The sequence below is a fragment of the Narcine bancroftii genome, chromosome 1 (assembly GCF_036971445.1).
Source record: "Narcine bancroftii isolate sNarBan1 chromosome 1, sNarBan1.hap1, whole genome shotgun sequence".
Lineage (NCBI taxonomy): Eukaryota > Metazoa > Chordata > Chondrichthyes > Torpediniformes > Narcinidae > Narcine > Narcine bancroftii.
In genome coordinates this window covers 413283361-413300741 of record NC_091469.1, presented here as the reverse complement: position 1 = coordinate 413300741, position 17381 = coordinate 413283361, and the positions used below count along the sequence as shown (strand labels likewise).

The following is a 17381-nucleotide window of genomic DNA, read 5'->3' as shown; positions in this document are numbered from 1 at the left end:
AATTTGGAGGGGAACATGCAGGCGGTGTTCCCATGCCAAAACTGTCCCTGGAGCCACTAATGCATTCAAATAGAGTGAAGTTAGGTGGGAGTTCCACACTACAATCTGCAATATCTTCACTTGACAAGTAGCAGGGTTACTATATGGCTATTATGATCAGGAGTTGAACTAATGTTCTGATCACTAACTGAGGCTAATTGTTCCATCTTTAAGGCTAACCGATTTGCGACAATGTCAGAGCTCCGTGATGTACTTGAAACATATAACTTTGATAAACAAGAAGTCTGTAGATGCTGGAATGCATATCTTTTTGCTTGATAGCTAAATGGAGTCTTAGAAATGCCTACAATGAACGATTTGGCTCCCTTTATTGCGACTACTGCTTAAATCACATTCTTAATGGTTGACTAAGAATATGTTTTTGAACAATCATTTCTTGGTAATTGCCCATTCAGTCCCTCGCATATAAAATGGCCATAAAGAAAATTTCTGTTTTCTGGCATTCGCTGTGGTCCAGCAATAGCCAGATCCTGATGCCGATGGATTAAAGAGGTTCAACCTATACACACTCCCTTAAGTGCACTGAAAAGTTTCCATCTAAAAATTATTTATTCTCGTTAAAAAAATCCATCTTTCTGTATTTCTATATTTTAAAAAACATTTAATCTATGTACTCTTCAAATACTCCCTCCCAAATATATTAATCACATTTCTGCATCATAAACTTCATCTAACAGTAAGTAGAACTGTTTATTTCTACTAACATCCACATTCACCTGAAGTTCCACATGGTACATTTCATACTCCCACATTCTGGGTCATCTGGTGTCATTTATGCATTATGGACTGATATTGAACTGGCAACTTGTTTTAGAAAGAAGTTAGAGGAAAATATTGTGTAGCATAAATGAGTTGCCCATTTAGACTCAGCCTGTAAAGTGAGAGAAGAGTGACAATCTGAACAGTTACATCAGAAGTATACTACTCTTTATGTCTTCACTCTGTAAAACAATCCATTAATTACTGTGTTGTCCTTCAACCAGTTTTTCTATCCATTCTGTAACCTCTCTTTAACTCGTCACTGCTCACTGATTTGTTGTTTTACTCCAAATGCTTTTACTCCTCATCCTGTCTGTATCTAAGGATGACATGTGTGCTGCCTTCAGGAAAATGAATCTGAGGAAAGCATCTGGTCGAGTATTAAAGATCTGTGCTGATCAACTTACCAAAGTACTTATGGATATCTTCAATAACTCACTCCAGCAGGGTGTGGTACTCACCCGTTTCAAACAAGCGTCTATCATACCAGTGCCCAAGAAGAGTGCAGTAACCCGCCTTAACAACCATCAACCAGTGGCACTTACATCAACAGTGATGAAGTGTTTTGAAAGACTGGTGATGAAGCATATCAGCTCCTGTTTGAGCAGTGACATGGATCCATTCCAGTTCGCCTATTGTAGAAACAGGTCTACAGCAGATGCCATCTCACTGACTCTACACAAGCCCTGGAACACCTGGACAGCAAAGATGCATGCATCAGTATGCTTGTTATTGATTACAATTTGGCATTTAACATCACCATCCCCATAAAACTGATAAGCAAACTCCAAAACCTGGGAGTTAACATCCCATTATGTAATTGGATCATGGATTTCCTCTCATCTCCAGACCACAATCAGTGAAGATTGGTAAGAACTTCTCCTCCACAACCACCATCAGTACCATAGCACCACAGGGCTAAAGCCAGAGGTACAAAATCCAGTGATCTTTGGGGAATCAAAGGTGGAGAGTGTGAGCAAATTTAGGTTCTTGGGAGTCACTATCTCGGAGGATCTTTCCTGGACCAAGCACACTAATGGCATCGTGAAGAAAGCACGTCAGTGCCTCTACTTCCTCAGGAGTTTTCAGAGATTTGGTATGAAACCAGAAACCCTAGCAAATTTCGACAGTGGTATGGTTGAAAGTGTGCTGACCGTCTGCATCATGGTCTGGTATGGAGACACCAATACCCCTGAGCATAAAGCCCTTCAAAAGGTAGTGGATGCAGTTCAGGAGATCACAAGCCAAACCCTCCCCACTATTGAGTACATCTACGGGGAATGCTGCCGTCGGAGGGCAGCAGCAATCATCAACGACCCTCACCACCCAGCTCACGCCTTGTTCTTGCTGCTGCCGCAAGACTTCCACCACCAGGTTCAGGAATAGCTGCCACCCCTCCACCTTCAGACTCCTCAACGACAAACTCAATCAGAGACTCATTAAGGACTCTTGTGCACTATGATGATTTTCTTTTGTTCTCTCTGTATTGCATTTGTTATCTGTTTACGCTGTGCACAGTTTAATGTTTTGCACTACTAATTAGTGGTAATTCTGCCGTGCCCAGAGGAAAAAGGAATCTCAGGGTTATGTAATGTCATGTATGTACTCTTGACAATAAATCTGAAATGCATTAAATTGATTTTTACAAACTTTACAAATCATTAACCTCCTTCTAGTTTCTTTATGAACATTCCTGTAAAAATCCTTCCGACTATAATATTGTCAAGGAGAATTCAAGAAACATTAACAAAGAATGAACTATAAGTGATCACCATCAAAGTACAATTCCCATTATCTGAAATTGGATTTTCCGAAATCCTATTGATCTGAATTAAAAAAAAAAATTTGGATAAATGAGGATATGTTTTAAAAAAAAAAGTCCATTTCTCTGAAAAAACCGTTTATCCGAAATAGACTCGGTCCCGACCATTTTGGATAATCTGAGTTGTATTGTATATTGTAAAATGGGCTACATTTAAATAAATGCTTGTCAATAGGTTTTACAGCATCTAACATAAGTCATAGAATCATACTGTGGAAACAAATTTGCCCACGCTGATAAATACCAAGGCTTATGTGAAAATTCAGACCCAAAGTTAATTGATAGGAACAACAAATAGCATAAATAATAGCCTTCCTGGATAATTATTGGAACTGGAAGGTTTGATACAACTCCCTATGTGCAATGGAGAGGAAAAGACAAAATCTCCAACATGTTGCATTTTCTCTTGTATTCATTTCAAGGTTGGTGGCTTTTTTAGCATGCAAAGGGTTGACTGTGGAGAGGTGGGAAATATCAACATTTATAATCATTGTGCTACATTGTAATTTAAAATTTTCCAGTCATCAAGAAATAGAGGCAAAAGCTATGGATTTGTGATCTTTTAGATGCCAAGGAATGATGAGATTTTACAAAACTTCCTGTACAGGTATCGTTGGTTCAATCCAGGCTAATGGAAGGGCAAAACAAATTTTGATAGGTCCCAACCCAAAGGAACAACAATAGTGAGACCAATCAGAAACGTTTCAGAATTATTCAAAATTCATTCCATTAGCTTTAAATTACATTGTGAAAATAAATGTTTTCTGATGTTACTTTACTTTCTTTCTAGAAGTACGCACCTTCGGTGGCTTGAAGGGGTAGTCAGGTGAAAATGTGATATCTAAGAAGAAGACGCCACCCTCGTACACTGAACCTGGGGGACCCAAGATAGTTGATCTCCATTCATAAACATTGTCTCCTTTGGGACCAGCACTGTAACAGAAGAAACAGTACAGAAGTATAAATGGAAACAAAACCATTAATATATTTCTCCATATGAAACAATTCTATATGTGTACAAAAACACAAACATAAAGGGCTTAGAAGGAATTTTGTAGTTAAGTACTTATTCACCTCTCACCACTCTGCAACTTTAAGTTAACTTGATTTTTAAAAATTTCCTGTTCTCATGAAGAGTCTTCATCTTGAAACATTCATTCTGTTTCTCTTGCAAGAGATGGTCTTTGACTTACTAAGTGTTTCCAAAATGTTTTGATATTAAAGTAAGGTCCACCCTTCATTTGATAAAGACAATAATAGAAGGAAAGAAAATTGTTCTGATTTCTACAACACATGGGGTTTCATCTTAAGGTAATAATAACAATAATTTGTTTTTGTAAAATGCTTCAAATCCAGCAAAACATCTTGAGGCAGATCAGAAAAGATTTAGCAAAAAAAATGACACTGAGCTTTTGGAGAAATATTTTACAAATCACATTAAAACTTTTATTTAATTGGGGTCTACATCCTGGAACTCTTACCCCCAACAATAATAGGGATAAAGAATGGGTTCCACTATTACTTTTTCTAGGAGTTCAGGAGGTCAGAACTGATGGAGGTCAATATCAGTGGGTTGTAAGGTCGAATAAATTACACATACTTGGTTGGGCAAAGCAATGGAGGACTTTGGAAATAATGGCAAGAACTTAAAAATCAATGCCTTATTTAACCAGCAACTAATGTAGGTCAGGATACATGGGGTGGCAGGTGAGAGAGACTTGGTCAAGTAGCAGATTTTTAAGAGCTTAAATTTAAAGGGTACAATGGAAATTCTGTCAGAAGTACATAACTGGAGGTTTCAGCAGCAGATGAGAAGGGGGTGAGGAACATACCACTAAAGAAGCCAACACTACGATTGTGTGAATAGGTAGCACTGTTCATCTTGGGATCTAATAAGCCATTATTCAGCCAGTTGTTTTGTGATGACTGGAAATTTCTGCTCAGGATCCTGCTGCTGCGCTATGGCGAGGACCACAATACAAGTAATATGACAGTTTGACATAGGTGGAGCCATCAAGAAATGGTTGACATATTCTTTGTTAGCATATATTGGAAACCCAGACAGTTTTTTACCCAAATAATGATGCAAATGGAAATATGGAATAAGAAAGAACAATGATGAATCATTGTCAGAAGAAAAGTCTTTGCAGGTGCCTCTTTGGCAGTGATATTGGTGGATAGTCTTTGAGGAGGATGCTATAGCCAACTTGTCAAAGAGCAGAATGACACAGCAAAGGAACAAGCCAAAGTGTTGGAAGATCAAGCAAATAAGTCAAGATGTCTCCAAAGAAAGAAAAAAAACAGCTGTAACTACACTGATAACGAACCTTCCATAAAGTATCAGACCCACGTTCGGCCCGACAACAGAGGCACTTGTCCTGTGTCTGAATTTACCACAGACATACGGCATCTCACAATGACAAGCAATGTGGTAGTTGACGCTCTATCACGCCCTGCAATTGAGTCGGAACACGCTCTGTCCCAGGGGGTTGACTATGTGGTCCTCGCCAAAGCGCAGCAGCAGGATCCTGAGATTCCGTGTATAGGACAGTTGTCTCCAGTCTCAGGGTGGATGGCGTCCCTGTCGTCCCAGGTAACCTGACACTTCTGTGTGACGTCTCCACCGGCAGCCCTCGCCCCATTGTTCCAGCTGCATGGAGGCACCAGGTTTTCGACTCCATACACAACATGGCGCATCTTGAAATCTGAGCCACCGTCAAGATGGTGGCTAGCAGGTTTGTCTGGCACGGCCTCCATAAGCAGGTCAGCTAGTGGACCAAGACCTGCACGAACTGCCAGTCCACTAAAGTGAAGACTCACACAAAGGCATCCACACAGACTTTTGAACCAGCGCGGCGCAGGTTCATCCATGTACATATTGATATAGTGGGACCGCTACCAGTTTCCATGACCCAAGATACCTGCTGACCATGGTTGACCACTCCACGAAGTGGTCGCAGGCGGACCCGCTGGCTGATACCTCCACAGAAACCTGTACCAGGGCACTCATTGACACATGGATGTCCAGATTTTGGGTCCCAGTGCACCTAACCTCAGACAGGGGTACACAATTTACCTCTGGGCTCTGGGCCGCACTGGCTAACTTCCTGGGGACACAGCTCCAACACATCATGGCATATCACCCTCAGGCCAGTGGGTGGGAGCGTTTTCACAGGTACCTCAAGGCAGCCTTGATGGCCTGGCTCAAGGGTCCCAACGGGGTGAATGAACTGCCTTTGGTCTTGTTGGGGATTTGCACCATGTCGAAGGAAGACTTCAATGCCTCAGCAGTGGAGATGGTCTACAGCATACCCTTGATCATTCTGGGGGAGTTTTTGGTCCCCGACAAATGCCTAGAAGACTCAGTGGCCACACTTGAGAATTTGCAATGAAAACTAGGGTCCCTGGTCCTGCAACAACCCCACCACATGGCCAGCTAAAGCATAACATCCCCAGGGATTTAAAGACTTGTCAGTATGTGTTCGTGTGAAGGGGCACACACCAGCTGACCCTATGAGGGTCCCTACAGGGTTATCAGGGTCAACAGCTCCCCTTTAGTCCTTGACATTGGCGGTAAGGAGATCTTTACCTGAAACCGGCACATCTGGACTGTGACCAGTTGGTCTCCACTCCTCCCCCGTGATGCAAGGGTAAATTGCCCAGTCAATGGACAATGGCCAGATCACCGGTTCTTTGGGGAGGAGGGTGGGTGGTTGCGACCGTGCAGATCTAGGGGTAACACTGGCCTTCGTCCCAGGTGACCTCCCGCACGGTGGGAAGACGGGGAACTGGCAGGAATGCCAGCCTTCCCCAAGCCGGTGATCCAATGATGCAGGACCCTGACATCAGCGCCTGGGGCGCATATAAATACAGAGGCTGGTGCGATAAACCAGTATCGACTTCAAGGTTTTGGTGTGCGTGTCATTATTCTCCATGCTCATGTAGCGTGAACATTACATTGGCTCCTCAAGATTACCTGTAAGCTCCTGTATATGGGGCTCAGGATAGCGGTCTGCAGTTGTAACATCGTTGAAACACCTGTAATCCCCACAAGTTCTCCAGCTTCCCATGGCTTTGGGCACCATATGCAGTGGGGAAGCCCACGGGCTATCAGACCTGCATATGATTCCAAGTTCCTCCATTTTGTGGAATTCTTGTTTTGCAAGCTGCAATTTGTTGGGCGTCAGGCTCAGGTGTGTAGAGGAGGTCCTTGGGTGTGGATATGGTGTGCGACACCAGGTTTGGGTGTGGCAGTGAAGAAATAAGGAGTGACAATATCCAGAAGTTTGGCTTTTCCAAGGCAGGGAATCTGGAACATTGTGGTGTTCACCAACCGGTACTCTTTTAATTCCACCAACAGTGAGTGGGCTCTGAGGAAGTTGGCACCCAAGAACAGCCAAGATCAGAGGTCAATCAACACCTAAGATCAGAGGTCAATCCAAATGACCATAACAGCAGCAGAAAAGATCAGTGGGGTCTTTTCCATCCTCTCCGCCCCCAATCGATGTGATCTACTGGGGGAGCATTGTATGAAGATCACAGAGGACCCCTTCCACCCTGCACACAACAGCTTTTAGCTATTGGATGCAGGATTATCAGAGCCATAACCACCAGGCTGAGAAACAGCTTCTTTCCATGGGCAGTGAGACTGCTGAACAACTGAATGAAATGCTGACCCTAACCTTCTGATACTACTATTTATTAAACTCTTTATTTATTTGAATATTTGTATATACTGCATAAATATCACTTGTCTGTTTGTACGTTATATCTGGTTGTGTGTTCGCGTGCTTTTGCACTGAGGACATGAGAATGCTGCTTTGTTGGTGTATTTGTAACTTGAATCTGAGATCATTGCATAGATCCTACCCTCTTGTTTATTAATGCATGAATATAAAAGTCATAGAAAGGTCAAATAGTACAAGGTCATTGGTAAAATAAAACAGGTAATTATAGGCCAGTGTGCCTGACATCAGTAGTAGGTAAATTATTGAAAGGAGTTCTGAGAGATAGGATATGTAAGTATTTGGATATCCATGGGCTGTTTAAGGACAATCACTTTGTGGGTTTGTGTTGTGGGCAGCGTGGAAGATTTTCAGAGTGCAGAGGGATCTGGACCAACTAGGAGAGGTGGCCAAAATTGGCAGATGGAATTTATTGTGGACAAGTGTAAGGTGTTGCATTTTGGAAGGACAAATCAAGGTAGGACATACACAGTAGATGGTAAAGTACTGAAGAGAGCGGAGAAGGAAAGAGATCTGGGAATACAGATATATAATTCCCTGATGATGGGATCACAGGTGGACAGGGTTGTAAAGAAAGCTTCTGGCATCTTAGACTTAGGGAAGTAGAGGAGCGTCTGCAGGACTGCTTTGAATTGGTGGATTAGAACGTATTCAAGAGCTTATCCATAGCTTATATAGCTTATCCATAGAATGAATATGCAACATGTGTCACCAACTTCATCAAGACCTGCGTGGCTGAGTGTGTGGCCACACGCACATACTGGCGTTTTCCCAACGAGAAGCCCTGGATGAATCAAAGAATTTGCAACTTGCTGAGTGCGAGAACAAGGGTGTTTAAGGGTGGGGATCAGGATCTTTACAGGAAGTCCAGCTATGATCTACAGAAGGCCATCTCTGAAGCAAAGTGGCAATTCAGGAGGAAGCTCGAGACAGAGACAGGACCCATAGCAGAGAGTGCAGGCCATTACAGCTACAAAGCGAGGGCAAACACTATAAATGGCTGCGATGCTTCATTATCTGATGAGCTAGACATCTTCTATTCCCACTTTGAGAGGAACCAAACTGTGCCAAAGGGAAAGGCGAGGAAGGAAGAAAGGAGAGTAGGCAATGAGAAACTAGTCCAACTAGTTCAACTCTGGCAACATTCTCCCCTTTCTTGATCTCTCTGTCTCCATCTCAGGAGTCAAACTTTCCAGACATATTTTACAAACCAACTTACTCCCACTATTACCTCGACTAGACTTCATCATTCTCAGTCCCCTGCAAGGATTCTTTTCCCTTTTCGCAATTTTTCCGTCTCTGCTATATCTGTTCCCAAGATGATCTGAAATGTCCGCCTTCTTCCACAACCATCCACTCAGCCCTTACCTGTATCTCGTCCATTTCCTGCTCATCTGACTTAACCCATCTGTCCACAGATGTAACAAACACAGGATTCCCCTTGTCCTTACCTACCACCCTACCAACTTCTGCATCCAACACATTATCTGCTGTAATTTCAGTCATTTACAATATGATCTTACCCTCAGACTTGTCTTTTCCTCTCACTCCCTCTCCACCTTTACCAGGGACTTGCTCCCTCCAAGACTCCCTCATCCACTTATTCCTTCCCACCAATCACCCCCATGACACTACCCTTGCATCTGCTTTTGTCTACACCTCCTCCCTCACTATCATTTAGGGTTCCAACCAATCCTTTCAAATGAAGCAACAGTTCACTTGTATATTTGTGGGAGTTAGCTACTGCATCCAGTGCTCCCTTTGTGGCCTTCTCGACATCAAAGAGATTGGATGCAGACTGGGAGATAGCTTTGTTGAGCACCTTCACTCTGTCCACATCAGTGACAGGGATCTCCCAACCACTTAAATTCTGCGCCTCACTCCCATATTCACATGTCTGTCCATGGCCTAGTGTACTGTCTCACCAGGACCACTTGTAAATTGGAGAGCACTTGATTTTCCCTCTAGGCATTCTCCAATCGGATGGCATTAACACCAACTTCTCCAGATTCTGCTAGCCTACTCTCCGTTGTCCCTTGCTTCACTTTCTCTTTGTCTTCTTTCCTCCAGCTTTCGAGCCCCTTCTTTCTCCATTCATAGAGTCATCCCTCCTCCCTCGTAAGCTGGTGTGCCCTCCCTTTATCCACCTATTACCTCCTGGCTTTGAGACTGTACTCCTCTCCCCTCCCTCCCACCATATTGTTTGGGCAGCTGCCTACATTTTTTCATACCTCTATAGAGCAAAGATACATTGTTTATGTATCTTTGCTCTCTTGAGTACATGGTTTGATCTGCTGAATTTCTCCGGCATTGTGTTTTTAATGAAAAGTAATATACAGTATTTTGGTAGAAAGATCACTTGGAAGGGGAAAAATTAGGTAAAATAAACGAGCAAGAGGATCTTAGAGTACAAATATACCAATTATTATGAATGCTCCCACTACAGCTTAGCAAGATCATTATAAATAATACAAAATAATCTCTGGTTATTTCTTGACAGATAGAACTGAAAATAATGTGGGCTAGGCGAATCTTAGTTCAACCACACCTGAGTTACACAAATACAGTTCTGAAATAAAAAACCAAAGCCTGCAGACACCATGGTTGAAATAAAAACACAATGCTGGAGAAACTCAGCAGATCAAATAGCAAAGATAAAGATACATAACCAATATTTTGGGCTTGAGCCCTTCATCAAGGTATGGAAAAATGCTGTCAAGTGTCTGAACAAAATAGTAGGTGGAAAGGGTGGAGGGAGGAGCACGATCCCAAAGGCAGGAGGTAATCGATGGATAAGGGAGAGAGGGCACAGTCGCAAGTAGGGGGAGGAGGATGGCTCAGTGAAGAGGTGAAGAACTTAGGGAAAGAAGACAAGGGGAAAGGGAAGGGAGAGAGAATGAGAGTAGGTTAGCAGAAACCAGAGAAGTCAATTTTTAATACCATCCAATTGGAGAGTCCCCAGATGGAATATCAAGTGTTGTTCCTCCAACTTATGGCTCGTCTTGATGGGATAGTAGATGAGGCCATGGACAGATATATGAGTATGGGAGGCAGAACTGAAATGTTTGGCCACTGGGAGATCCCTGTCACTGATGCAGACAGAGCAAAGGTGGACAGTGAAGCAATCTCTCAGTCTCCACCCAGCCTCTCTGAGGAGAAAAGGCCACAAAGGGAGTAGCAGGTCACTCCCCGCAGATACACAAGCATCGCTTCACCTGAAAAGTCTGTTTGGGGGCCCGAATTGTGGTGAGGGAGGGTGTGTGGGTGCAAGTGTTGCACTTACTGCGGCCACAGGGGAAGGTGCCATGGGGGGGGGGGGGGTGACTGTTGGGGAGGGATAATTGCTTGAAGGAGTCATGGAGGGAGCAGTCCCTATGGAAGGCAGATGGGAGGAGAGGGAAAGATGTATCTGGTAGTGGGGTCATGTTGTAGGTTCTGGAAATTACAGAGGATATTGTGTTGGATGTGGAGGCTGATGGGGTGGTAGGTAAGGACAAGGGCAATCCTGTGTTTGTTAAGTCTGGGGCAGAAGAGGCTAGGGCAGATGACCATGAAATGGAGGAGATATGGGTGAGGGCTGGTGGTGGTGGTGGAGGGGAAGCCACATTTGTGGAAGGCGGCAGACTTTTCAAATGATCTGGACTGGAAGACCTCATCTTGAGAACAGATATCATGGAGACAGAAAAGTTGCAAGAAAGGAATAGAATCCTTGCAGGGGACTGGGTGTGATTAAGTATAGTCGAGGTAGTTGTGGGAATTGGTGGGTTTGTAAAATATGTCAGTGGAAAGCTCGTCTCCCGAAATGGAGACAAAGAACAAGAAAGAGGAGGGTCTTGTCGGAGATGGACCAGGTGAGTTTGAGATTGGGGTGGAAGTTGGCAGCAAAGTGAGTGAAGTTGATGAGCTCGTCACGAATGCATGAGGCAGAGCTGATGTAGCTGTCAGTATAGTGGAAGAAGAGTTGAGAGGCTTAACCTGTGTAGGCTTGCAGCATATATTGGTCCCAATGCCCACAAACAGGCAGGCGTAGCTGGGACCCATGTGGGTACCAATGAATACTCCTTTGATTTGAAGAAAATGAGATGAGTCAAAGGAGAAGTTATTACAAGTGGAACAAGTTCAGCCAGTTGGAGAAGGGTGGTGGAGGGTGACTGGTTGCGTTGCTTGTCAAGAAAGAAACAAAGTGCTTTGAGACCTTCTGTATGCAGGATGGAGGTATAAAGGGATTTGACATTCATAGTAAAAAAGACGTGATCCAGTTCAGGGAATTTGAAGTCATTAAAAAGATGGAGGTCATGTGAGATATCATGGATGTAGGTGGGGAGGAATTGGAGAAGGGGAAAAAAGATAGTCAAGAGCAAGTGGTAACAATGGCCTGCCTGGATGGTTGAGTTTATGTATTTTGGGTAGAAGGTAGAACCGGGCAATATGGGGATGGGAAACAATGAGATTGGAGGCCGTGGTGGTGTCCTGTGGGAGGGGTAGATAGGAGGAGGTGTCTGAGAGTTGTCTGGCCTCAGCAAGGTAGAGGTCAGTGTGCCAGACGACAACATCACCACCCTTTTCTGCAGATTTGATGGTGAAGTAGGCATTGTTGTGGAGAGAGTGGAGGGCAGAGTGTTTGTAGAAGGTGAGATTAGAATAAAAGAGGGGAGTGGTGAAGTTGAGATGATTGATATCTCAGTGACAATTGGAAATAAAAAGATCCAGAGCGGGCAGTTGGCCAGGACAAGGTGTCCAAGAGGAAGAAGGCTAAAAATGGAAAAAGGGGTCTTGGGCGAGAGGTGGAGGTTGTGGAAGTAGGTCTGGAGACGGAGGAGAAGAGTTCAGCATCTTGGTGTGCACGGAACTCATTCAGGTGTGGGTGGAGGGGAACGAAGGTAAAGCTTCTACTGAGGACCTTCCCAAAGAGGGTAAGGTCAGAGGAGATGGTAAAGATCAAGAAGGGGTCAGAGAGAGATAGTTGGTGTGGTGGAGGGTTTTGGGGGAGGTAGAGGGTTGGGAGGGTCAGAGGGGGGGAGGTGTGAGGTAAGGGAGATTGGGGGAGGTGGGGATAGGGGAGGTCAGAGGGAGGAGGGGAAGTCAGAGAGGAGAGGAGGAAGGTTGGGGAGGTCATGGGAGGAGGTGGAGGATAAAGGGGTCACTGGAGAGAAGGGGAGATGAGAGGATCTGAGGGTTGGGAAGAAAAGGTATAGGGGGATAGGGAAGGGCAAGGGCAGGTGGAGAAAGGTGGGGGGGGGGGTAATGATGAGCCTGTGGGATCCAGCAATGAGGTTGGACTACATTGAGTGCATGTATCATCAGGAGCCTCGTGGTGAAAGTCACTGTTGGAAGCTTCAACATGAGGGCAGCCGGGGCCAAGTTGAGTGTGCTCTGGAGGTGGGCAGCTGAGGGATCTGGATCTCTGGTAGGCAGGCGGCTAGGGGACAGACGGTAGTTGGTGGCTGAGGCGTGGAGATCTCTGGTAGTCAAGTGCCCAGGAGCTAGGCAGTAGTCAATAGTTGAGGTGTCTGGAGCTCTGGTAAACAGGCAGCTGGGGCCTGGATGGTGGTTGGTTGCCGAGCTGTTGGGAGCTCTGGTAGGTAGGTGCCAGTGCCTAGGCCAACCATTTCAACATTGTGTCCCACTCCCACGCTCACATGTCTGTTCATGGCCTCATACTATCTCACCAAGACCACCTGTAAATTAGAGGAACAACACTTGATATTCCATCTGGGCACTTCTAATTGGATGGTTTCTGCTAACCTACTCTCCATTCTCCCTTCCTTTTCCCTTGTATTCTTTCCCTTAGTTCTCCACCCCCTTCCTCTCTATTCACCGAGCAATCCTCCTCCCCTTGTTTGCTGCTATGCCCTCCCTCGCTTCTCCACCTTTAACCTCCTGCCTTAGGGACTATGCTCCTCCTTCTCCCTCCTACCATTTTGTTCAGATGTCTGCTGACATTTTTTTATGCCTTGATGAAAGCTCAAGCCCAAAATGTTGTATATGTATCTTTATTTTTGCAACAAGTACACTGTTTGACCTGCTAAATTTCTCCAGTTTTTTTAAAAATACAGTTCTGGTCACCTGAATTAAAACAAAAGATAGAGAAATGGTGCAGATAGTGCAGAAAATATTCACAAAGGTGACACCGGAAATGTAAGGCTATTCACAGCAGGAAAGACTGAACAGTCCATGACTCTTTTCTCTTGAAAATAGAAGTCCATGGACGACCTAATAGTTGTCTTTCAATGAAAGACTTTTGCACTACCAATTAATGATAATTCTGCCATGCCCATGTACATACTCAGACAATAAATCTCAAATTTGAAATGAAGACTTAATGTGCCCCAACCTACAAGGCTCCAGACTGAGAGATGAGTTTTGAGATTTGTATCATTTGCTTTTTGTCAACTGACACAAACAAGCTCAACCAAATCAAAACATTCTGCATTGAAACTTTTTGATTTCATACTTTACGGACAGGATGCTTTTGGAGACCGTAAAGGAAATGGGAAAAACACAAGTTTGGAACTAGGATGGATATTCAGATTTCTAGCCAGCATAGTCAAGCAAAGGAAATGTTTCCTATCTTTTTAATAAATTGAATGAGCTCCTTGCATTTTGATATTGAGTGTGGAAGAGATTTGGGAGAGATTAAGGAATGCTGTTCACAGTAGAAAAAGCCTGGGGTTGTTTTCCAGAATGAAGCCAGAATTAGCAGGTGTGATAAATGAGATTAGAGTCCAATAGTGCTTTATATAATTCAGTTTGGCAATCAATAGCGAGACCATAGCCTGCCATACAAATTCATGTCCACAATATAAGGCTTTGAACTTTAGAAAGCCAGAGGTAAAGCTGGTCAATTAATTCAACCAAATAGCAATGACAGTACTTCTCTTTAAATAATAAATGTAAATAATATTGCATACGAGTGTTCAATAAATGTTAAAAGGAACCTATGTCTATACAAATGACAAAATTTCAAATATGAAAGACTAACAATGAATAATGAAATCTGGTTAACACCACAGAAATTTAAATGAATACTTTGAACATGATGGCAAACAATCACCAGTATGAACCAGTATGACAATGACTCAGTCCAAATACTACTCATCATCTAAATGGCTTTTACTGTGCATTTATTGTTACACTGTTGCCACTAGTTGATGTCAAGCAAATTTTGCACAGCTGTTGAAAAGCACAAATGAATAGGATTTATATGCTGAGGGCTTTTTTTTTAAGCTGTGTCTTCGCAGCAGGAACTGGTTACAAAAGCAGTTTCAATATGCCATAAGATTAAACAGCTTGTAACAGTTTGTAGTAAGCAGCTGTCCAAACTGAGTCTGTGAATCATTCCCAGCTTCTCAGCAATGGCCCTCTGGCTTATGAAATCCTTATGTTCATATGTGCCTTAAAATTCCTTGTGACTGTTCTGCTTCTTCAATCCCATCTGCTCACCCCCAATATGTACTCCACTCAGCAACAGACCCAGATTGTGATCCCTGCCTCTTGTCAGTCTAACTCTGCATTTTAATATCTTGTAAACCCAATAACCCAGATTCCCTCTAATACATTGACTGTCATCCTCTAATTTCCAATGAACAAATGCTCCAATCTCCCTCCCCAGCCTGCAGCTTGACTCCTTATCCAACTGTGACAAAGATTCCACCGCAGGATTCCAGAGATTTAAGAATGCTATTAATCGTGTATAATAAATGCTGACCTTGGTGGTTACACCCAGATTTCAAAATCAAAAGCAAAGAATATATCCTCTATCTACATTACATCGGACACTATTCTTCAAAAATAATTAAAATAAAGCAATGGGGTTGTTTAGGGGTGTAGAAAGAAACATTTTTTTTTCTTTTTGTCAAACTTCTCAAGTGAGCAACATATGCCTAACACCTTCATTATATCTAATCTCTCTCCTATTTCCAGAAATAATATTTCCCTACCTTTTCTCACCCATCATTGACTCCCACATCTCTTTAAATATTGGGGATTATGTCTTGACAGAAGTAATGACTGTGGGAAGGGTTATTTTGTCTTCACCTGTTTGCAGCATTCTCAGTCATCAGCAAAACAATGGAAGCTATCGTCAGAAGAACCGCCAACTGGCTTTCATTCTTCAATAGCCTGCTCTTTCATGTCCATTTGGACTTCACCTGGTAACAGTATTGGAGTAAATGAAAAAAGGTTTTTGCCTGATTTTGGCCATAATTGAGGAGTTCAGGCCCAAAATGTTGATTGGCATTTGCTTTCCATGGATGCTACATGACCTGCTGAGTTCCTCCAGAAACTGCAGACTTCTTGTTTACCATTATATATGAAGATACTCAAATTGAAATCAATACAAATTTGCACCTATTAATCAACTTGATACTTGGCACTACAATCACTGTATAACTGAAAGTTACAGAAAGAAACAGAGTAAAATTTAGGGTCAACATTTTTAAACTCTCCATTGCTCGGCTTGAAGCATTAGAGTGAATAAAGGGCCTTAAACCCAATTACGATTTTTTTGTTGTACAACATATAGATTGATTTAAGAAACAGCAAAAATAGAACAAATAGCCTTTGTGTTTCTTTTTGTGATTTGTGAATGTATGTGTCAGCACGTAGGTACTGTAACAGTGCTTACTTCGGCAAATAACAAGAGTGACTAATACGATGTACTCTATTGAAGCAGTCATCTCCCAACTTAAAACTATTGCTGCGATCAAAAGTCACATTAGTTCTTAGACTGCAATCAACATTGAACACAATGTTGCAAGATCAATGGAGATTGGGGAATGTTAAAAGTTGCAACTCATCATGGATTCAGAATTCTTGTTGATGTTCAAGACTTCACACCAACCCCAACCTCACCATCAAAGCTGCAGACAAGGGAGAGGCGGTTATCGAATGGCAAACTAACCTCTATATTGTGACACTTGGTGGCAGCACTTTGGGTCCTCTACCCATGCACTAGGACCCCACCAATCATTATCTCCTGTGACATCAAGGATCTTATGACACAGGGTGATCTCCCTACCACACCTTCAGCCAAGCATGGGCCACTTGTACCTCCACCCTCAGATTCACAAGAATAATTTCTCCAGCAGACCCATTATTTTGCCTGTTCCTACCTCACTGAACACATCTTATACAAGTAAAACTCTGTCCTGCTGAGTTTCTCCAGTATTGTGATTTTACATTCCCTCCTATAATCCCTTTCCACCTACATCTGTAATACACACATGCCTCCACTGTTTAAAGACTACTAATTACCTTTCCCCCATCGCCTCATCTTCACCATGGATCTATACACAACCATTTCCCATCTGGAAGTTCTCGGAGTTCTCCATTTCTTTCTTGTATCCAGATCCAGTCAAACATTTCCACCAACACTCCTCTGCTTGATGAAACTTGTTCTTGCCCTTAACAACTTCTCTTTCGACTTCTCCCATTTTCTACAAATCCAGAGTGGATCTATGGGACCCCAGCTCTGCCTGCATTTTTTGTCAGTTATGTGGAACAGTCACTGTTCCAATTCCACTCAGGTACCACTTCCCAACTCTTTCCCTGCTGCATCAACTACTGCATTGGCACAACTTCTAGTAGCCATGCAAAACTCGACAATTTCATCAACTTCACTGCCAACTTCACCCCACCCTCAAACTTAAATTTACCATTTCTAATACCATTTCATTTTCTGGGCCTTTCTGACTCCAAGAAGAATCAGTATTTTACAGCCAACCAAGCAAGTCCCATTTGCCTGCATTTGGCCCATATTTTAAACTTTTCCTACCCCATCACCTGTCTAAATATCCACAGACATTTTTGACAAACCCACTGACTATCACAGCTACTTGGGCTAAACCTCTTCCTCCTGCCTCTTCTAAGAATGCTATCCCTTTCTCCCATTTCCTTCATACTGTTCTTGGAATGAGGACTTCCACTCCAGAAAGGACCTCTTTCTTCAGGAAAGATGGCTTCCCTCCTGCTGTCATTGATAAAGCCCTTACCCA

The 17381-nt window shown here is 43.2% G+C and overlaps 1 protein-coding gene and 1 long non-coding RNA gene across 5 annotated transcripts in view; one reads left to right on the top strand and one right to left on the bottom strand.

Annotated features, from left to right (window-relative positions):
- The window catches only part of LOC138751552 (uncharacterized), a 190549-nt gene extending 186866 nt beyond the window's left edge, over window positions 1–3683 (top strand). The window contains exon 5 of the long non-coding RNA XR_011350046.1: window positions 3432–3683. This is a non-coding gene — a long non-coding RNA (uncharacterized lncRNA). The remainder of the gene's footprint in view (window positions 1–3431) is intronic.
- The window catches only part of ube2e2 (ubiquitin-conjugating enzyme E2E 2), a 321809-nt gene that overhangs the window by 43394 nt on the left and 261034 nt on the right, over window positions 1–17381 (bottom strand). For all 4 annotated transcript variants that reach the window (XM_069913966.1, XM_069913965.1, XM_069913968.1 and 1 more), the window contains one exon: window positions 3442–3574. In XM_069913966.1, coding sequence (XP_069770067.1) covers window positions 3442–3574 — 133 coding nt within the window. The remainder of the gene's footprint in view (window positions 1–3441; window positions 3575–17381) is intronic.